Genomic DNA, 20,872 nt, shown 5'->3' on the forward strand with positions numbered 1-20,872 from the left:
AGCGAGGCCCTCCTTCTTAGGAGCCATTGGCCACCTTGTTTCCAGGGAAGGCGCTGTGTGAAATGTCCACCATAGCTCTGAAGCTATGTGGCTCGTGCATAGATATCTCGGAGAGAACTTTCCTGTTCAGCTGAATGTTCTCCTTCATTAGCCCGTGCATGAAGTTTCCTTAGTTCACCTGTCATGAATTATGTGTAAACTCAAATCAGACAGCAAAACTTCCATTCAAAATGAAACCAATTGATAAGAGCGTGCATGTATGAGCATTGCTCACAGGCGGATCAAGACAGGTTGACAAGTTTGTGACAGCTCTATGATGACAAACAAGAAAACAGAACCATAATACATAATCAGCCTCCAACATCACCCATTATCCGTTCGTTCTCCAAGAACGCATAAGTCATAAGTCGGGTATATTACTATATCCGCAACCGCAAGATTAAGGATGCAACACTCGAACAAAGGTTCTAACTAGCTTAGCCTTTTTCTCAAACTCTATAGACCTCCATTTCTTGAATGACTTTTACTAGAGTCATATAAAAACTGTTTTTAACTTTCATTTATGCGAATGCCTAACCAATTGATATAATATCGATAGAATAACATTTTATTCCCATTCAAATGTGCTACCAAAAATTAGACCCGGCTATCTTTCAAGCGGGGCCTGCAAAATAACCATCGCAATACATACACATTTACAATGACAAAAAGAAAAAAAAAGTAAATGGAGATTCGTTGGCACAAAAAGTTATATATCATCTACACAAATCACACAGCAAGGAAAAAAAGCATACTACTCCATGTTAGCAGAGTTATAATTTATACAGGCACCACTGTTTCTAGCAGAAGGAGGCACCATCACAATCTTCTGTTACAGGGTTCCATCTTCGCTGGCCTCACAGCTTGCATCGTCCCCTTCCTGTCATTCGCTACCCGCCCTTCCAACAGCTTAAACATCCAAACTTGATTCATTTCTCCATGCTGGAGGTGTCACACAGTCGGATTCTGTCATTGCTCTCTGAGAAGAATGGCCGACTCTTAGGGTCTGAAGTTTGGCGAATGACTCCCTCATTGCAGTCATCGCTTCAAAGAATCGGGTGCAAGATGCCAAAGCAACAGGAATTGGACGGAGCATTTCCTAAACAAAAGATTAAGACAATGTCAAGAATGTAAAATATGTGATATAAAAGTGTTTTGTAATGTTCATTAAGTAAAGAATATGGCATATAATGCATTTGCTTACTAGATGAAGAACTATAGAAAAAAGTATCACTGTTTTAAGGCCCTAAGAACATACAAAGTCAAGCTATAGTGTATGAGCGATCGCAAATTTTGCTCTTTTTTTATCTATATTTCCATACAGTTTTAAGCCACTAGCTTCACAGCGTTATTTATGTGACAATTACCTAGCAAAAGTTACCGAAAAGGATTTCCTTCTTATGATCCAATGTTTCCTATTAATAGTTCAATTCTTTCATGAGCTGAAAAATTAGAATGATGACATCAAAGTAACTAATTCATGAAGCATAAGCTTCGTCCTTATCAATTCTGATCATCAATTCATGAGGACCTTCCTCAAAAGCACAGTTCTTATTTTAGGATGAATGCCTAATGGTTAAATTTTTCAGGATTCAGCAAATAAAAATATCATTTCATGCATTGACAGAAAAGTAAGCAAAGGAATTGCTGCTGCAGTGCATGACATTTGTGAGTTCGAAACCCAGAAAAAATTTGAGATGCACAGCTTAACTTACCCCCCATACTGTAGGTGGTTCTTTAAAATTTTGGCTCCACTGAATATCAGCAACAGAAGCTGTTAAGGCCCCATAATCACTTGCTCCCTTCATTAATAATTCTGAAAATTGTTTCTGTGCAAATCAGAAACAGTAGAACAAGTATTAGAGATCTCTAAGCAGTCATATTGGAGATCCTCAAGTTAATTTTGATAGCAGCAACTTAAACGATATAAATGCAGGGAAATATCCACCGCAACTCAAGTCTCAAGGGATGATATTTCAGTAAGCATCAACCTTTTAACAAATGGTAAATTGACAACACAATAGTCTGAACCGCCTTACAGTATGTATTTCATTAAAAATTAGTAGTATTTCTGAGGTTCTAACTTCTAATCTGGTTCGACTTCAATACACAAGTATCATATGGAATATGAAGGTAGTAAATGTGAGTAAATTGGATTTATCACATTCGATAACTACCTGAAACTCAGCCTCCAACTACCTGAAACTCAGCCTCCACAGGTATGCAATCCAACGAGTAAGGTTGCTGAAGGCGAGCTATAATACGATTCTAGAAAGGAAGCTAAAAAATTAATGACCTATAAAGTTTAAACAGAGACAAAAATTAAACAAATCATGCATGAAGAGTCAGAAATAAAAGAAAAAAAGTAAAAAAAAAAAACAGTTATCTCAAATATATCACAGGACATTAACATTATCTGCAAATTTTATGTATTTGAATTCTATTCCAAAAGCATAGGAATTGGGCAGCAACTCATTCACTATTTACCTTGTTCTGAATAACATCTTTCAAAATAGACGTGATTCGAGTTAAAGTCTCCATCTTCTTCTCCATTTCACTTACATGCGTCAAATGAGCCACATTCTTGTCTTCCTAAAAAATCAACAAATAATTATATGAGCTATCAAAGCAGAATCATTCCGCATACAAGATCAGATAATAACAATTGATTAAGGAAAAACACAAAATGATCGGTTTCAATGTCAGAACCCAAAATTCAAGTAAAAATTGCCAAAATCTAAAATGCATCACCTTTCTGCCTTGAAGTTCAACTTGCATATCCGCTATTTTTCTCTGAATAACAGTCAATTCTCTCAATATCCTTATCAAATCATCCCCTTTTACAGCAGATAAATTCTGAATACCCTCCTGATTGAACAACAAATCAAAGTCAAATTCAAACCCAGCTCGCCACCAACAAACATTACCGCCACACGAGATCGATCATATATGCAAACAGTTAGAATGCAAATTTTATCAGTTCTAGGCCTGATGAACTACACTCAATCGTAACAATTGCATTGCCATTTGCCAACTATCCAAATCACACACATATTGGAGAAATTCTATAACAGATCCAGCTTCACCAGGTTTTAGTGTATCTCAGAGACCTGAGAAGGCGGCGGCGCGAATGAGAAACCGAGATCGGCGGCGATGGATAGGGCGTCAGACATTCCCCCCACTCTCCTCAGCGGCTTCTTCCCCACCCAAATGGTGTCGCCGCCCATCGACATCACACGTTTGTTGTATGTTAGTGAGTGTACGAGCGGAAACATCGGCAGGCACAATTGCCGGCGATTTAGACGGCAGAGGGTCGGAGTGAGTTACAGTGGTCACGAAATTTGAATTTAAAAATTGAAATTTTAATATTTCCACGTCCAGAATTTGAGTTGGATACAAGTTTTAAGAAATATAAAAAAAATATAAATACTACTGTTCTTAATTTTTATATATTTATTTTATAATAAAATATTAATAAAACTAGGTTATTGGAATGTGAGAAACTGAGATCTATTACCTCCATGTAAGATTTTATCTGTGACTCCAAGTGAGACGGACTAAAATAAATAACTGAAAGTCCGATGCTCTTTACGTATTATGTTTGTGTGTATGTAGCTAGAGATGAAGCAGGATTAGTCATAGGTGATCCTCCCTGTTTAGGGCATTAGCAATGGGGCGCCCTAAGGCGCGCCCTAAGGCGCGCCCTATGGCGCGCCACGTCAGCAGTTTTATCCTCCTACCTCCCCACCTGCAGTGGGGCGCCCTAAGGCGCGCCCTAAGGCGCGCCCTATGGCGCGCCACATCATCATTTTATTTATTTGTTTAATTGATTTAAATGTTTTCAACTAACAATTAATAACGAGTAAATAAAAAGGTCGAAATAACAAACGGGGACACATTAATAAAAAAAGAAGTTACACCGTTCAACTTACAAAAAAAAAAACTAAGTCGGTGCAATTCCCAACTTCCGACGCAGTTCATCTATCAATGCCCGGAGGTATTCGGCTTCGTCGGGGTCGGTACACTTCTTGAGGGCCTTGTGCGTCTCCAACAACGTCCTCGCCATCGACGCTGTCGCCAACGACGAATACACTTCGGCTGCCTGGGGCGGGAGCATTTCCGGGAGCGGAGGTGGGGGTTGCAGCGGTCGAGGATGAGGTCGCGGCCGCCTTCCCTTTGGCCTTCGCAGCCTTGACGCCGGGAGGACGTCGGGAGGACATCGGTGTGCCGGAACCGCTGTCGTCCACGTACAACCGGTTGAGGTCAACCGGTTGATTGCCGCTGCCGCTGCTCGTGTAACCACCAACTTCGGTGGTCTTCATCCTCTTTGGCGCACTAGTGTGCAGAATTCCACCTTGGAATTTCTGCTTGTCCCTCAAAAGCGTCCAGATGGCCTCGTGCTTGAACTCGCCGAACATCGACCGGTACGACAATATCGCTTTAGCACGCACGTCTTCCCAGCTCTCGCCGCTCCCCTGTGCCCGCGCGCACTTCTCGAACTCCGCCGCGTACAAGTTCACTTGCTTCTTCACTTGATCCCAGTGCTTGCGGAGTTGCTCACGCTTGCGCTTGTACGCGTTCGGCGGCTTGGCCGCATTGTAGAGGTCGGCGATGCGCTCCCAGTACGCGAACTGCCTCTGGTTGTTCGCGAATATCGGATCTTCCGATATATCTACCCAACACCGGGCCAAAATGAGAGTTTCCTCGTCGGTGTAGTTTGTACGACCGGGGGCGTACTCATCGCAATCACCGGGAGGCGGCAACTTCTGCGCCCGCTGCCGGTTCCGCTTCTTTTTGGCTGGGGCGGAAGCGGTCGCGGCGGGGTCGGGATCGGCCGCTGCGGCGTCACGTCGGGAGGGGGCGACTGGTCGGGTTGGAGACGGCTCCATGTCCGACAACCCATACGAGTCCGTACTGAAATCGGGATCGTATTGGGCGTTGGTGTCGAACGAACGATATTGGCCGGGTTCTGTACCCGGCCAACGCGCATCTCCACTAAACATAGGACTATTTGGACTTGAAGCCATTTCGTAGTAATTATGTAAATATAAGTTTCGAAAGTGAAATTGTGAAATGAAATGTAAAACGAATGAACTCTATTTATAAAACAACCAAACCGCGTGCCATCGTCCGCGACCTATCGTCCGTGTACGCCACAATGGGGAGGACGATGGCGCGCCCGATGCCTATCGTCCGCAGCCATCGTCCGTGTACGCCACAATGGGGCGGACGATGGCGCGGACGATAGGCATCGGGCGCGCCATCCTCCGCGCCCTTAGTATCGGCCGCGACGATCGTCCGCGACCTATCGTCCGTATCCGCAATGGGCGCGGACGATCGATGGCGCGGACGATGCGCGCCATCGGGCGTGCCATCGTCCGCCCATTGCGGATGGCCTTAAAGTGGAACGGAGGGAGTATATTGAAGTTGATAAAAGTAAGGGACTATTTTGTAGAAGAAATATAATGTATGGTCTAATTTGCAATTTCCGAACATTCCATAAAACCTAAACCCTAAATGAAGTTGCTATTTCCTCTCCCCAAACCCTTAAGCCGTTCCCTTTAAATTCTCGAGCTCCTCAGCACAATTACATCATTCTCCATCTTCATCTCCCCGCCGCCGCATCAGCTCGCATCATCTATGTCATATTCTCTCTGTTTTTTTCAACTCCAATGAGGAAGAAATCCCAAGAATAGGAAGTGCCGTATGACACTTTAAAACGCAGCGTTTAGCTCCGTCCGCCGCTTCCATCCACCGCCGCCGATTCTATGTCTATGTGGCGTTAGAATCGGTCGTCGGTCGGTCGCGGCGCCGTTGCCGCTGTGTGGTTGATTTGAAACGGGACTCTGAGGTTTTGAAGTTTTATTTTTTCATTATTTTCTTTTGAATTTTCCCAGCGCCGACGGTTCGATGCCACGTCGCCGGTAGCAACGGCTATGACCGGCGATGTCATGATTGAACCAATATCAAACTCTTTCGCATCCTGATAGGAACCTGTGGATCGATATCCACCGTTCGTTCACGGAGCCGTTTTGTGCGATTACAATTTTATCAATTTTATTATTCGCATTGAAAATTAGATTGAAACTTCTGTTTTCACCGAGGTCAATGATGATCGAAACATATTTATATATCTGGAATTACCGTCTGAATTTATCTTGATGTGTTAGATCGACTATCTGATGCCTGATTTTTAGTATTTGCTAGAATTTGTAAGTATTTATTCTAATTTCTTTCTGAAAATGATTGTTTGAGCAAAACCATTTCCGAATTTGTTGAGAACAAATGGATAAATGACACAGATTTTATTTTATTAGCTTGGTTAGTTTTAAGTGAGACCTGTGATGATTAAAAATATCAATATATCTGGAATTACCGTCTGAATCCTCTTGATGTGATCAGCAATCTGAGGTCTACCCTACTATTTTTAATCATTGTTTGGACCTTATCTTGTCGAATTAGTAGTATCTGTATTTATTTCTTCGGTCATCTGTATCTTGTCGAATTACTTTATTCTATTTTCTACTTTTATTTAACTTATTAAATATAATTTTCTTAAATTTTATACCGAAAAGAAACCCTTCAAATAATATGGAGTACTATTATAATATTCTTTCGACTTCACGACGACAGTGCTGCCACAATTCCATATGCAGTCAAACTTATGGAGGTCGTGAATCCATGTAAAGCACAAGATCAAACAATCCAAATTGTCAAAATCTAGATTATCTTTTTATCTAACTGAACAACTATTCACATGATTATTAACAAATATTCAACAATAAGCAAAGAGATGAATAAATTAAAAAAGATAAATAAAGAATAAAATATGTGATGGAATAGTAAAAGTAATTGAATATTTTATTTTTATTTTCAAAAAAGTAAATGACAGAATGGCAAGTTCTATTACAAACAATGTTCATAAAAATTTAAGATTATTTTTATTATTTTAACAAAATATTCATGAAATGTTGATCTACATCTATTCTCCAAAAAAATTAACTAGTTTGATCATTTTTTTATTGTCCATCAAAATTAGACTAGTTCTGAATATAAAAGTTGTAAACATTATATTAAGGACACTCACAATAGCGGTGATTTACCCGCCCTACACGTCAGCAAATTTATCAGTGCTATTGTAGCATTTCACTCGTGGAATTCGCCCTTGAAATTTATTTGAATTTATTCATAAATTTTATACTATAATATCCCACTTACGTCAATTTTAAGGGTACCTTATAGAGTACATGTTACTACTATATTAGCCTATGGTCAAAAGAAGACGATGACAACAGAAAGAATATGTACCTAGGCTAATCCTCCATCGAGAGTCGATCTTTCGAGAGCATACTGTAGCCACCGAATGGCTAGTTGCGTATTGGCTCGCTGATGAACAATGGTGAAGATTGATTGTTTTTTGCCTGTGTTTTAGAATGAGGCCTTTTGACCCTTGAAGCTTGTTTGTATATTTTTTTAGTGTGTTTCTCGTTGTACTTTTTTTTAGCATTTTTGTCACGAATATTTTAGTATTGTGTTATTAAATCTATGTTATTTTGCTATTTTATTTTATTTTATTTGATAACAAAAAAATTTTAAAGAAATGAAATTGGTAGTGAAATAAATTGGGGTGAAATTTTAGGGTGCATGTGCTGAGGCTAGAAGACAAAGCACTGAAAAAATTGGGATGAACGGATTTTTAGGACGGATTTATAGGCAATACTGCTAATGGCATAATTGGACATCATTTTATAATTTGGACCCCATAATTTTCCATAATGTTTTCCTCCTCTCTTTCTCACTTTTTAAGTTGGCGCATTAAATTTTGTGTCATTAGCAATAGCTATTATCTATCCCCACTTTTAATAATTTAATAAGTTTTGTTTCTAATTTTGAAATCAATAATTACTACTCCCTCCGTCTCATAGTAGTTAAGTCATTTTATCATTTTGGTACGTTATATAGTAATGGAGTAATTTTCATTTTTAGGCCATCCGCAATGGGACGGACAATGGCACGCCCGATGGCGCGCATCGTCCGCGCCTGCCATCGTCCTCCCCATTGCGGGTGCATGACATAGGCCGCGGACGATCGTCGCGCCCTATACTAAGGGCGCGGAGTATAGCGCGGACGATGCCCATCGTCCGCGCCATCGTTCGCCCCATTGCGGCTTACGCGGACGATGGCCGCGGACGATAGGCCATTGTCTGGCCCACTGTTGGTTACGCGGACGATCGACGCAGACGATGGCACGCGGTTTCGTTTTTTTATAAATAGAGTTCATTTGTAATTTCATTTCACGATTTCACTTTCGAAACTTATTACATTTACATAATTACTACGAAATGGATTCAACTCCCAATAGTCCTATGTTTAGCGAAGATGCGCGTTGGCCGGGTACAGAACCCGGCGAATATCGTTCGTTCGACGCCGACACCCAGTACGATCCTGATTTCAGTACGGAATCGTACGGGTTGTCTGACATGGAGCCGTCTCCAAACCGACCAAGTGCTCCCTCCCGCCGTGACGCCGCAGCGGCCGATCCCGAACCCGACGCAACCGCTTCCGCCCCAGCCAAAAAGAAGCGGAACCGGCAGCGGGCGCAGAAGTTGCCGCCTCCCGGATTTTGCGATGAGTACATCCCCCGGCCGTACGAACTACACCGACGACGAAACCCTCATTTTGGCCCGGTGTTGGGTAGATATATCGGAAGACCCCGATTTTCGCGAACAACCAGAGGCAGGTCGCCTACTGGGAGCGCATCGTCGGCCTCTACAATGAGGCCAAGCCGCCGACCGCGTACAAGCGCAAACGTGAGCAACTCCGCAAGCACTGGGATCAATTGAAGAAGCAAGTGAACTTGTACGCGGCGGAGTTCGAGAAGTTCACGCGGGCACGGGGAAGCGGCGAGAGCTTGAGCGACGTGCGCGCTAAAGCGTTGTTGTCGTACCGGTCGATGTACGGTGACTTCAAGCACGAGGCCATCTGGGCGCTCTTGAGGGACAAGCAGAAGTTCCAAGGTGGAATTATGCACACTGGTGCGCCGAAGAGGACGAAGACCACCGAAGCTGGTGATTACACGAGCAGCGGCAGCGGCAATCACCCGGTTGACCTCAACCGGACGTACGTGGATGAAGGGAGTTCCGACACACCGGCGTCCTCCCGGCGTCAAGGCTGCGAAGGCCAAGGGGAAGGCGGCCGCAACCTCATCCTCTACCGCTGCAAACCCATCTCCGTTCCCGGAAACGCTCCCGACCCAGATGGCCACAACATTTGAGTCGTTGGCAACATCGTCGATGGCGAGGACGTTATTGCAGACGCACAATGCCCTCAAGAAGTGTACTGACCCCGACGAAGCCGAATATCTCCGGGCGTTAATCGATGAGCTGCGTCGGAAGTTGGGAATTGCACTGACTTAGTTGTTTTTTTTTGTAAGTTGAATGGTGTAACTTTTTTTTATTAATGCGTCGTCATTTGTTATTTAGACGTTTTTTATTTACTAGTTACTTGTTATTTGAAAACATTTAAATTAATTAAACAAAACAATAAAATGATGATGTGGCGTCATAGGGCGCGCCTTAGGGCTCCCCACTGCTGATGCCCTTAGTAAAAAGTCAACATATTTCTTTTTTACTTACTTTACTTTCTCTCATTTTATTTTTTCTCTTCATTTTTCTATATTTTTTCATTTCCTACTTTATTTTTTTCTTTACTTAACTCATTTAACAAATTTTTTCCTAAATCGCATGGCGAAAAGAAATGCATTCTTCTATAGTGAATCAGAGAGAGTTTTATTTAAAGATAATTTTCTCTAGTGATAGAAATTAAAAATAAAATATTATTGTACATATAATTTATTTTAAATATACTAAATTTATTTATATAATTAAGATTGGTAAAATTTTTACCGAACTTTAATTCATAATTTAAGAAATGATTAAAAAGCAATTTACAAGTTAAATTTACCTGCAACCCAAAAACCCTACACATAAATCTCCCTAAACCTCAGACACCGCAACCGTCGGAAAAGCGGAAAATCATGAAGGGCGGCAAAAATCTGAAGAAGAGACCGTCCCATCCGGCCAAGGACAAGAATAAAATTGAGAAGCGCTTTTCCTCTAATGATTCCTTTTTTGAAGTCACTGATCAGAAGCGCCACCGTAAATTCAAAAACGATGAAGAGATCAAGAGCAGTGACGAAGACGAAGATGAAGGAGAGTACGGTTCCGAGGCGGATGCGGAGGAAAAAAGATGAGGAGATAGAGGAGACGCCGGTGGAGAAGCGGAAGAGGCTGGCCGACGCCTTTTTGGAGAAGCTCAGGGCGAAGGAAAGGGAAAAAGATGAAGATGAGGAATCTGAGGAGGGTGAAGGGCGGAGGGAGAGGGATACGCTTATTGCTAAGATTTTGCAGCAGGATCAGCTCGAAGAGAGCGGCCGCGTTAGACGAGCTATTGCTTCTTGGTTTGTGTATTTTGATAGCTCAATTTGTGTATTTTGTTACCTCAATCTTGCTATGTTGAAGTAATTATGCATAACTGACCAATAGCAATAATAACTTTTTGGAGTTTAGGGATTGCATTTTGTCTAATAGCATAAGCAATGGCGCCCGTTCCGGCAGAATTCTGATCGGCGTGCCAGAATTCCGCGGCTGACGTCCGCCATTGTGCATGGTATGCATGGATACAGAATTCCGCCGAGACACCGCAGTTCCGCGGCGTTACGTGGAATTCCGTCGCGACGGGCGTGCGGAAGTCCGTCATTATGTTGACTCCCACGGACGTCCGCGCGGAATTCCCGTTTATTGCATTAATTTTTTTTTTAATTTCTATATATACAGCTCTTTGAACTGTATTTCATTCGCACCCATTGTTTTAACAAGTTTCTCTCTCTACATTTCTTTTATATATCCGGAATGGCTGGTAGTGGTAGTGGTAGTGGTAGTGGTAGTGGTGGGCATTATGAACATATGATGCGTCTGATTCATGCACGTGTGCGGGAATCAGCGGAGAGGGAGGAACAAGCGGCCTTGGCGCCGGCGGTACCTCGACCCATCCATCGTCGAACTATAATACCCCGGGACCACCTCGCTGCCCACGCTCGGTTGTATGAGGATTACTTTGCGCCGGAGTCACGGTTTGGGGAGAACCTGTTCCGGCGACGGTTTAGGATGCATCGTCCGCTCTTTCTGCGTATCGTGGGCGCTTTGAAGCGTCGATACCGATATTTCAGGGTGCGGGAGGATACGAAATTTATGATCCAGAATCGTACTATCAGTCTAACATTTTATCTTTTCACAGGAACCTCGGTTAGGAAGGTGGGGACGCTCTGCTTCTGCCAAAAACGGTGTTGCATTGCATCCTTTGAAGCTGTCATGACACTAATTCTTCTAAACGATGAGATTATTAAAGCAAAAATTGAGAGCCTGCTCCGATCCTGACTGGACTCAGTTTGTCCTTACTCAACGTCTCAATCTTGAATACCAAAAAAGGATCATCCCTGACCCTCTACCAAATCAATGATCTGACATCGTCTGCGGCCTCCAAAAATTGTTTGTGGCACAAACATGAGGATGCTAATCTGTGTGATGTACCCAACTGAGAAACTCAGGTAACTTTGTAGCTGTTGGTGAGGGTGAAGTGAAGTGTTCTGAAAACCTCGTTTCCTGACTTGAAGCTTACAGAAATCCTTTTTATGCGTTCCCCTTTACATCTTTGTCTCGACGGAAGCAGGCCTCACATTTTGCTGAAAAATTTTGTATTTGATGGAACCATTCTTCATCTTGATCAATTTTGGATCTTGTTTGTTAGTGTAGAATCTATCATTAAATTTTGAAGGGAAAACGTCAGTGGAATATAGTATTTGTCTCCCTTTCTATTTATGTAAGGAAAATGTGGAGTAGTTCTTTTAATGGGGGCTCTTTATGGATTCATTCTTTTATGGTCATAAACACTACACGTCATATGATTTTTTATTGGATCATTTAATTTTCCTTTTCACTTCAAACAGGTGAATCAAATAGGAGTAAATAACTAGTTTTGAGGCACAATAATAAAGGAACCCATGTACATGTACACGCACTCTCATGGGAGCTTCATGCAAAAACTGCCATTCACTTTTAACCAATATGGTGTAATATTTCATATAACTTTAGAAAGTCAATAATTTATTTGCTCTTATTAAAGCATACAATATGGGATTTACATTCCTCACTCGAAGGAGATGACGAGGTTTGTATCACAAAATTAATTAGTTGCATCGGTGTGTAAGGTGATCATGATCCGAGTTTCTAGTGGAGGAGGATTGCTCTTCAGGAACTCCAACTGGTTTGCGTTCGAGGATGAACAACGAGCACTCGGCTGGTCCTGGCACGTCCTCTTCTGACGTTGATGGAAGAGCTAATGATGATGTTGTTGAGAAAGACGAGGCTGGGCATGCCATATCCAAACCTCCTGAATCAAAACTGATGTCGGAATCCGAAACTATCAGCTCCGATAAATTGCCAGAGTGGGTCGAATGGGGGGAAAGCTCTGATTCACTTGAACTGATGCATCGGAAATGGCTACATCTACGCCAATCCCAAACGGCGAGATCTTGGAATCTGAAGCCAAGTCAGATGATGTTAAACTAGATTCAGCTGAAACCACCAACGCTAAAGGCGGAGCTCAACTTCCACAATCTACGGAAGTTGATGAGGGCAGCCGAAGAAGGCTCTTTGAAGGGGTAAATGTTTATTCATGTCGAGAAAGGGAGTTGTGGACCGGTGTACCTAACACATGACATGTATTGATGGAGTCGGGGTCGGAGTCAGAGGGCAGACGGCGGCTCGTGAATTTTTTTCTAGCAAGACATTTCCTTGTCTTGGTTGGAACTGAAGCTACTGAACTTGTATATCAGTTATTTTTTGTTTCCTGCATTTTGGAAGTATAGAAATACAGTTAGGCAAAACAGGATTTGAGAGGATTATGTTATTCATATTGTAGACTTGTAATTATATTCATCTTATTTTTTTATGAATACAAACTGGTTATAAAATGTGCAATATTGTCTGAACACAGACTGCATCTGAACGGGTATGCCGTACGAATTAAGGTTCTTTATAATGACAATTTTTACAAGTATTTGTAATGACATTGTTGCTCTTTCCGGTCTGATTAGTTCACTTGGATTATCCGATGAGTCATATATGACTCGATTTTGCCGGACTCAGCAATCTTGATAAATTCCAAATATGATCAAAGTTTGTGACTTTTACTATAAAGTTTCGAGTTAGTTAAAAATCCAGAATTCGGCTATAGTTCGTGCAATAACCCTTATTATATACTGCCATTAAATCACAATTTGTGTATCTGAATATTTCAAAAAATTGATACATATATTTACATGTAAAATTTTGATGTATCTGGAGAATCAATGTCAAAATATTTAACCCGTTACATTTTTTTAATGTTGACAACTGGTCTTTTTTTTTAAAATATATACTTGCATGTTTCATATTTTGAAGGCCAAAATACATTATTTTTCTTGGAGAAGGTATCAAAGTTTAGGCATACGTTGATGATGATCTTTATCTAATACTGTTGTGTACAAATATATCGAGCTATAAAGAGGGAAAATGTATTACTAACATAATTATAATTTGTTAGTATATCAAGGGGAAAGATGGAGAATAAATGAGTCCTCAAAATTCCAATTTTTCATCGATTCAAGAAATGAGTGTTTGTGATTAAACCTATGTCACACGTTCTTCAGTTACAAACACAAGTTCGTTTTAAAAATGTCGAAACTTCACGGCTATATGTTCTCGACGGAAACGGCGGTACCATCTCCCTCCATGCTCCACCTCTTCTTCTTCCCTTCACCGTGTCTCGACCGCCTTGGGGCCTCATCTTCGCTTTCGCTCTCATCGTTCCGGTAGCTGTTCCCACCGCTATAATGATCATCTTGCTGAGCTTTCCCCCTTCGCTGATTCCGCTCTTCATCATTAGGTCCAGTAATGTCTTGCCCCTTGGCTTGATCAGAGCTCTCGTTCTGATCGCTAGATGGTGCTTTCTGATCTCTTTTCGAACGACCCGGGTTTTGATAAGGCTGTTGCTGTGGTGGCGGATAAAAAGGGGGCATACCCCCCGGCCTGCTGCCTCTAGCTGCGCCTCCGACGCCCATTCCGCCCATAAAGGGAGGCCGTCCGGGACCCATCATCATCCCGAATCCACCGGCAGGCGGCCGGCCTGAGAACATCATCCCGGAGGCTGGACCTGCAAAATCACCGGAGAATCTAGGGTACGGTCCAAAGCCACGGGGCGCCATGCCAAAGAGATCAGGCATTGGGAAACCATCTGGATTTACAGGACCATAAGAGAATCCATCACTTCCCATCATGTTTGGAGGGAACCCTCGCATGCCGGGGAACGGACGAGCACCACGAGCAAGAGGCATGTGAGGGGACCACATCATACCTCTACCTCGTCCCCGACCTTGACCTGCAAAACCCTGCCCGGGGCTTTCGTCCTCCTCGTCACTTTCTTCTTCTTCCTCTTCTTCATTGTCCTCAAAGGGCACAATATCTGGGTTGTCACTTCCATTATCAAGGTTTACTCCCTTAGCTTTCTCCTCTTCACGCTTCTGCTCAGCCGCAACCGAGACAGCCTATGAAAGATGACAGTTTCGAATTTTAACAGGCATCCAATGTCAATTCAAGAAAATGAAAACCAAACTGTATCATCATACGAGCTCACGAAGCGGCAAAACCAACAGTTTATATCGGATAACCAGATATCAACAGCATGATAGAACTATCCAAGCTATAAGTTTTCTGACAACATATGCTAGATATAGTATAGCGAATCTGAAATCGGATCGTTGAAGTTTAAGTACCATCAAATCACTGTCGGGTTCGAGGTAGAGCGATGATGCCAACTGCTCGCCAACAGAAGGCTCGAGTTCTTGACAGTCTCTACTGATCTGCAATGACGAGATAAACAATGTAACCTCTCCACTAGGCAGATATGAAAAAAGTAGAAGGAAATATGATCTCATATTTGTTGGAAGATAAAAGATGCTATCTCCTTTCAATCATCTAATGACTGAACATACTGCAATGTGTATTACGTTTCATGAAGCCATCATTACTTCTTATAACATACTCCTATATCTTCACAACTTAGTTCACAGACAAACCTAGAAAAATTAAATAGAAATCTTAGAGATGTGATCAAACTTTCATACATCAACCATGTGCAAACACTAAATGAATTAACTTTCCGCAACATCGGTTTTAAGTATTGTGAAAGGCTAAATGTTCAATAGGAAACATGAAACTACTTTGAAAAAATTAACGTGATCAGTTTGCAATGACAATTTTATTTCACAGAAATACACAAATGCCCAGTGTCAATTTTTTGGAGCTTGTATACCGCTGAAATGCAATAAAATTAGGAAATACATGAGAGTTTTCAAATTAAAATCCAAAAAATGGACACCCTTTCAAAGGGTTATACTGTTTTAACAAAAATTTAAAAAGCAGGTATCAAAAGAAAGAAAACAAAATAAATTCTCATATATTTGAATAACTCCAGACATGCAACTATCGAAAAGTACCTTTACTGGCAAGTTCTCATTATATGGGTTTCTCAAATGCCGAGTTTTGTCAAAGGATAGTTCACAGAGCTGCAAGCACGCAACATGGTTAGATAAAATTTCAGAATCTCACATAGTAGCATATGAAGAATGACATTTGTATATTACCCCAAATGTACCAAGAATAGGGTAGCACTCCAGTAGAGGGCTAAGATGGATATTATCTATCATAGGCTAGAGATAACAATGAAGGTATCCAGAAATTAAATAATACTGCATAAATTTCATGATTTTAAGATTTTTTATTTAGAAGTGAATGTGAAAGACAAAAGGTAGCAATTGTCTCCCATATCTTAGCTGATTGGCATGTACTGTATACATGGCATATACATGAAAAAGTATGTATTACCATTGATCTATACACCATCAGTATAGTGATCTGACCGGAACATCAATAATAAAATGACTCTGTGATAGATATAATCATCACAAACTAGCATTCCTATGCCATAGCATGCTGATCAAATAGGAACGCAGGCCACATTCTCTGACCCCCAGACCATCTCAACGGATGCAGATAGTTAAAACTATCAGAAAAACAAGGAAATGACACGACGAACCTTTTTAGAATCCCAGATTGAAGAATGAAATTGTACATAGCAAAAATAAGACTAAAATTGAATGTGCTGACAATATAAGATGAGAACAGACTAAAATATTTCACTTTACAACATGAAATACACTGAGATAGAGAATTGTCAGTTGCATCATGACCTTTGTAGCTAATTGTCTTAAAAATAATCACAAATGGTAATCTTTTTTACTAAAAAAACTAAACAGTGTATAAGATAGTGGGATGTAGCATCCGATAAATTGCAAATTCTGATAGGTATCCTTGCAAGGCTATCTAAATGGGTTTGTAAAGCTAAGACCAATCATCACCAGTATATTTAAAAATTAAAACAGTATTCTCCTGGAGCTCTTTAACTAATGTTGTGCCTTTAAAATGATACAACAAAAAATAGAGCACGTCCAACATTTACAACCATCTTATAGGCTCTTCAAAAGATATAACAACAACCAAAAAGTAAATAACACACAGATTTGAACACTGAAGTTCCTATAATAACATATAAAATTCAATCAAGTAGGCCAAGTGGTGAGGACCTTCAACCATTTGACAGCAAAGTTACGTCCATAATGAGCAGTCCCATGGGCATGCTTCCAGTTCCCTCCACCTACGGATCCACCAATTCTGGAAATCATCTTTGCACAACCCTAAACCACAAATAGATCTATCACCGCAAGAAGTCATTGTTGCACAATATAACAACCTTAGCAAGCTATCTGATACTTGAGCAGAGCAACTCAAATCAGTATCTATGTCAATAACATCCATAAATCACCTGAAAATGTCTAGTCTTGTTAACTGAAAAGATCAAAATCACATTGTCAACAGCATCAAATGCTTCATTAAGTTTAGCCTCATTGCTTCTCTGTGTTGCCCATACACCTTGTTGGACAGATAGTTCCAGATTCTCTCTGTTGCAACTTTTCACCACAAAGTACCTAAGACAACCACATGCAGATGAAAATTGGAATATGTAGATAAGTGACCTACACCAATGAAGGGGGTTCCGTCTGTTGCCAACAGAATGTAGCTGAAGAATAGTAAGCTCCTGGTGATGTGTTTCAGTAACTTCACAAAGCACGCCATATTTTACATGTAAGTAGAAGAAAAATGAGTGTCAGCCTCAAAGCTTTGTGCCTGAGGGTTGAGGGTTTCACTGATTAAATCTCAAAAATCATTCACGTGATAACTGACCCCCCCCCCCAAAAAAAATGTACGTGTCTGACAAAAAGGAAAACTCCTTATTTAGGAGCAATATCTTATGAACAACCATTCATGAAAAAACTACCAGAGAACGGCCTCTCACACATGGAAAGGCATATGTATAATTGACACAAAGCTCAGAGACTTAAAATTTCAGAAGAGATTTTCTAAAACTAAGGAGACACGGAAAACTCCTCATCCAAACATGTTGTTATGCTGAGCCATCTGAAAGAAGTTTATCCTATTGCATATTTTAGTCACACAAGGATTTCATAGATTTAATTAACTTAATGTCCTAGGACAGATCTGAGTTGGTAAAAACAATCCTACAGCCTTTTCTGAATCCTTACCCTCAAACGAAAAACAGCTACAATTTAATGATAGCCATCTTATGTGCATCAACAAAAGGCAAGCTTCAAACTAGCAAACCTGCCCACTATTTGATTTTGAAGATTTTCATTTCAAAAACTCTAGTTTGAGAAAAGAGGATCAATGAATAAGGACAAAGCTTTTGATCAAGAGAAAAAAAGAATTTCAGTTTTTTCATAACAGTTTACCAAGTTAATCACAAACTCCACATAATAGATATCTTGTTTAGGAGTTTGTTTATGACCTTGTCATGTAAATATTTTCCGACCTACTAAGCTGCGAACCAATCAAAGCCAATACATTTCAAGAAAAGGCAAAGCAGCATCTCTCATCTGACAAGATACAGCGTTACACTCACTTAAGATCGTGCATATTTTCACATCATGGACCAGCCAGGAACAAAACAATGAGCAAAGCTATAATATATATCATAAAAAGAGTAAGAAGAAAAAAAATAAAACACAAAAACACAGTTATTACAGCTGAGTGGGAAGGATCTCTTAAAGTAACATCAACATATAAATACATGAAGTTTTCCACCTAATTAAAGACCTTGTTTGGAACACACCTAGAAGTTCCTTGGGGCAGGGGTATAGCAGTCCTACTAGCTTGGCTTTGCTGGCCGTTGGCTGTAATCTGGATTTGAACTTGGCTGCCCTGCTGCTGAAGCTGCTGTGTTTGTTGTGGTTGTGGATGAGCATTACCAGGTTCTGTAGTACCAGGTTTTCCTACTTGATGTATACCATTGGGTCCTTGTGGAAACTGAGATTTTTCTGCCGGCTGAGCATAAATAGGATTACGGTTCTGAGAAAATTTGTTTGAGTTTCCGTAGTTATATGAAGCCAATTGCTGAATTTTCTGAAGAACTTCTTCTACAGGGGGTGGAGGTCCAGGTAACTTTGCATGCCTATACCTACAATCAGGACCATTTGGACAAAATCCTAGCTTGTACCTGCCACACAACCCCACTTGTAAGAGAAATGGTTTCATAAAAAAAGCCAATAGCAGAAAATATGAAAATAAAAACAGTCATCAAATATTAGACAAGCAAGATGCAAGACACAAAGACCAGTTCAATACTCCAAGTTACATTTCCTGCAAGTGGCATCTTCTATAACTATCTTCTCTTAAGCATGAAATAACAATAAACCAATTTCAACAAAATCTCCACACGATTCATACATAAAATGAAAAAAAAAACTCCTAGTAACCTAAAGGATCAAGTATAAATGAGATGACCGCAGACATATCCTTCTTCAATCGACATATTATCAGATAACAAGATCAACGACCTTCGTATTGAAAGATCCAGACAATTTTAAAAAAATGTCTAAAAAAATGCCTAAATTACATACATATTGCATTCCTTGATATCTTCATTCGTATGTTTATACACACAATCCTGCTCACGGCACTCCCCATAGAGGCGGAAAAACCGGCAAACCGGCATCCGCGACTTATCGTACTGATGAAGGAACCCACAGGCATCGCCTTTCATGCACAGAGATCGCAGCCAGTGCCGGCACACCGTCTGCCTGAAGCTCCTCCTCGCCCCGCCGCCTCCCAACCCCTCCGCCGCATGCGCCGCCGGATGGGGAACAGCGGAAGGATTGTGAGAATTGGCGGCGGCGGCAGCCGCATTGGAATCCAACGCCGATTGGATTACGGGCACGGATGCAGTCGGATGCGCGGGCCCCGAATCTAACCCGCCCTCGAAGTCAAAGCTTAAACCCCCATCTCCATCATCCATTTTGAAGCGTGCTAGTGCGTGTGTATAGAGGTTTGTATATGTATAATTGTATGTGCAGATGTGAAATTCAATGAAAAATAAGGGTTTTTGGAATTGCAGAGGCACAGAGCAATGGAATTTGGGGGTTTAGAAAATTAAATAGAATGCTACGGAAATTGAAAAGGGGAAAATTTAGGGGGAAATATCAAAAGGTACAACTGCCAAATGCCAGGAATATGGTACCACATCTTAATGCACGCATATCTTGTTTGATTTGGATGCCCCATTCCTGTATAAATAGTTAATTACGTCTAATTTTTTGTTTATAAACTTTAGACCAACAATAATAGTTTGGCCTCCCATAATATGCATACATATATAGATTAGTACTACTATACCTTAAAATATGGAGTAATAATAATTTTATGTGTTTGAAACGTTGAATTATATTAGAAATGTGTCACTCACCCCTTAAAAGGCCTCATAAGGGGGAGGGTTATCCACACTTATATAGATTAGAAGGGGTCTTCACCAAGTCGATGTGGGACAGAATTTAGAGAATTTAACACGCCCCCTCACGTGTGGGCCGGAAAGGACATCGGTCTTCCATCACGTGGGTAGGCAATGCTAACACGCCCCCTCACGTGTGGGCCGGAAAGGACATCGGTCTTCCATCACGTGGGTAGGCAATGCAAGACAAACCATCATCGATGTGGGCCGGAAAGGACATCGGTCTTCCACTCGTGAGGTAGATAAGAGATAAAGAGAAAACCATCATCGACTTGGGCCCGCTCTGATACCATATTAGAAATGGGTCACTCACCCCTTAAAAGGCCTCATAAGGGGGGTTATCCACACTTATATAGATTAGAAGGGATCTTCACCAAGTCGATGTGGGACAGAATTTAGAGAATTTAACAAATTACCTTTTATAAGACTATATTTATCGGTAGGGTGGTCGACTGCCACCTCATCCTATATTTAAAAAAAATGGAATAAGAGGCCCCTCTCTCTCCTTGACCGAGACCTCTTCCAAGGCAAACACATCTCCATGCTATTTCATTTCATCATCCAATGAGACAATTTCATTGATTTGATATATATTTTTTAAAATTAATATATCTTCAGTATATTATATTAAAAAATTATAAAAATTATATCAAAATTTATAATTTTTCTTCCTCTACAAAAAGAGACTACATTTGCTATAGTTTTGCATACAAAAAATATCATCTTTTCTCCTCCTATAATCCTTCTTGTTTGATAAAATTTCATATTTTTTAGTTTACTTTGTTGCTAACTATGGAGGGTGATGAGAATAATATATTCT

The 20,872-nt window shown here is 40.9% G+C and overlaps 2 protein-coding genes and 3 non-coding genes across 5 annotated transcripts; 3 read left to right on the forward strand and 2 right to left on the reverse strand.

Moving 5' to 3' along the window:
* Positions 1-586: 586 nt before the first annotated feature.
* Positions 587-3,389, reverse strand: LOC121803120 (AUGMIN subunit 2-like). Its single transcript, XM_042202824.1, has 5 exons — positions 3,150-3,389; positions 2,791-2,907; positions 2,527-2,631; positions 1,755-1,868; positions 587-1,138 (listed from the first exon to the last, which is right to left on the reverse strand). Exons 1-5 carry the CDS (start codon positions 3,312-3,314, stop codon positions 950-952), a joined length of 690 nt encoding a protein of 229 aa, XP_042058758.1. The 5' UTR covers positions 3,315-3,389; the 3' UTR covers positions 587-949.
* Positions 3,390-5,706: 2,317 nt separating this feature from the next.
* On the forward strand, positions 5,707-5,771 carry LOC121806056. Its single transcript, XR_006051594.1, has one exon. It is a non-coding gene; the product is annotated as a small nucleolar RNA U49 (small nucleolar RNA).
* Positions 5,772-5,943: 172 nt separating this feature from the next.
* On the forward strand, positions 5,944-6,087 carry LOC121806054. Its single transcript, XR_006051592.1, has one exon. It is a non-coding gene; the product is annotated as a small nucleolar RNA snoR2/U65 (small nucleolar RNA).
* A 287-nt stretch (positions 6,088-6,374) lies between these two features.
* On the forward strand, positions 6,375-6,457 carry LOC121806050. Its single transcript, XR_006051588.1, has one exon. It is a non-coding gene; the product is annotated as a small nucleolar RNA snoR77Y (small nucleolar RNA).
* Positions 6,458-13,632: 7,175 nt separating this feature from the next.
* Positions 13,633-19,780, reverse strand: LOC121804538 (30-kDa cleavage and polyadenylation specificity factor 30-like). The gene is made up of 7 exons (XM_042204122.1): positions 19,169-19,780; positions 18,382-18,765; positions 17,017-17,179; positions 16,778-16,888; positions 15,632-15,700; positions 14,909-14,995; positions 13,633-14,680 (listed from the first exon to the last, which is right to left on the reverse strand). Exons 1-7 carry the CDS (start codon positions 19,561-19,563, stop codon positions 13,829-13,831), a joined length of 2,061 nt encoding a protein of 686 aa, XP_042060056.1. The 5' UTR covers positions 19,564-19,780; the 3' UTR covers positions 13,633-13,828.
* Positions 19,781-20,872: the final 1,092 nt, after the last annotated feature.

The sequence above is a fragment of the Salvia splendens genome, chromosome 5 (genome assembly GCF_004379255.2).
Source record: "Salvia splendens isolate huo1 chromosome 5, SspV2, whole genome shotgun sequence".
NCBI lineage: Eukaryota > Viridiplantae > Streptophyta > Magnoliopsida > Lamiales > Lamiaceae > Salvia > Salvia splendens.

Excerpts from the sequence above, each read along its gene's own strand:
- LOC121803120 (XM_042202824.1), bottom strand. The coding sequence starts at position 3,314 with ATGTTTCCGCTCGTACACTCACTAACATACAACAAACGTGTGATGTCG. Across the intron at positions 2,908-3,149 it reads TCGCGCCGCCGCCTTCTCAG|GAGGGTATTCAGAATTTATC; the intron begins GTCTCTGAGATA and ends TTGTTCAATCAG. Across the intron at positions 2,632-2,790 it reads TTGAACTTCAAGGCAGAAAG|GAAGACAAGAATGTGGCTCA; the intron begins GTGATGCATTTT and ends TTGATTTTTTAG.
- LOC121804538 (XM_042204122.1), bottom strand. The coding sequence starts at position 19,563 with ATGGATGATGGAGATGGGGGTTTAAGCTTTGACTTCGAGGGCGGGTTA. Across the intron at positions 18,766-19,168 it reads GATATCAAGGAATGCAATAT|GTACAAGCTAGGATTTTGTC; the intron begins GTATGTAATTTA and ends GTTGTGTGGCAG. Across the intron at positions 14,681-14,908 it reads AACCCGACAGTGATTTGATG|GCTGTCTCGGTTGCGGCTGA; the intron begins GTACTTAAACTT and ends CATCTTTCATAG.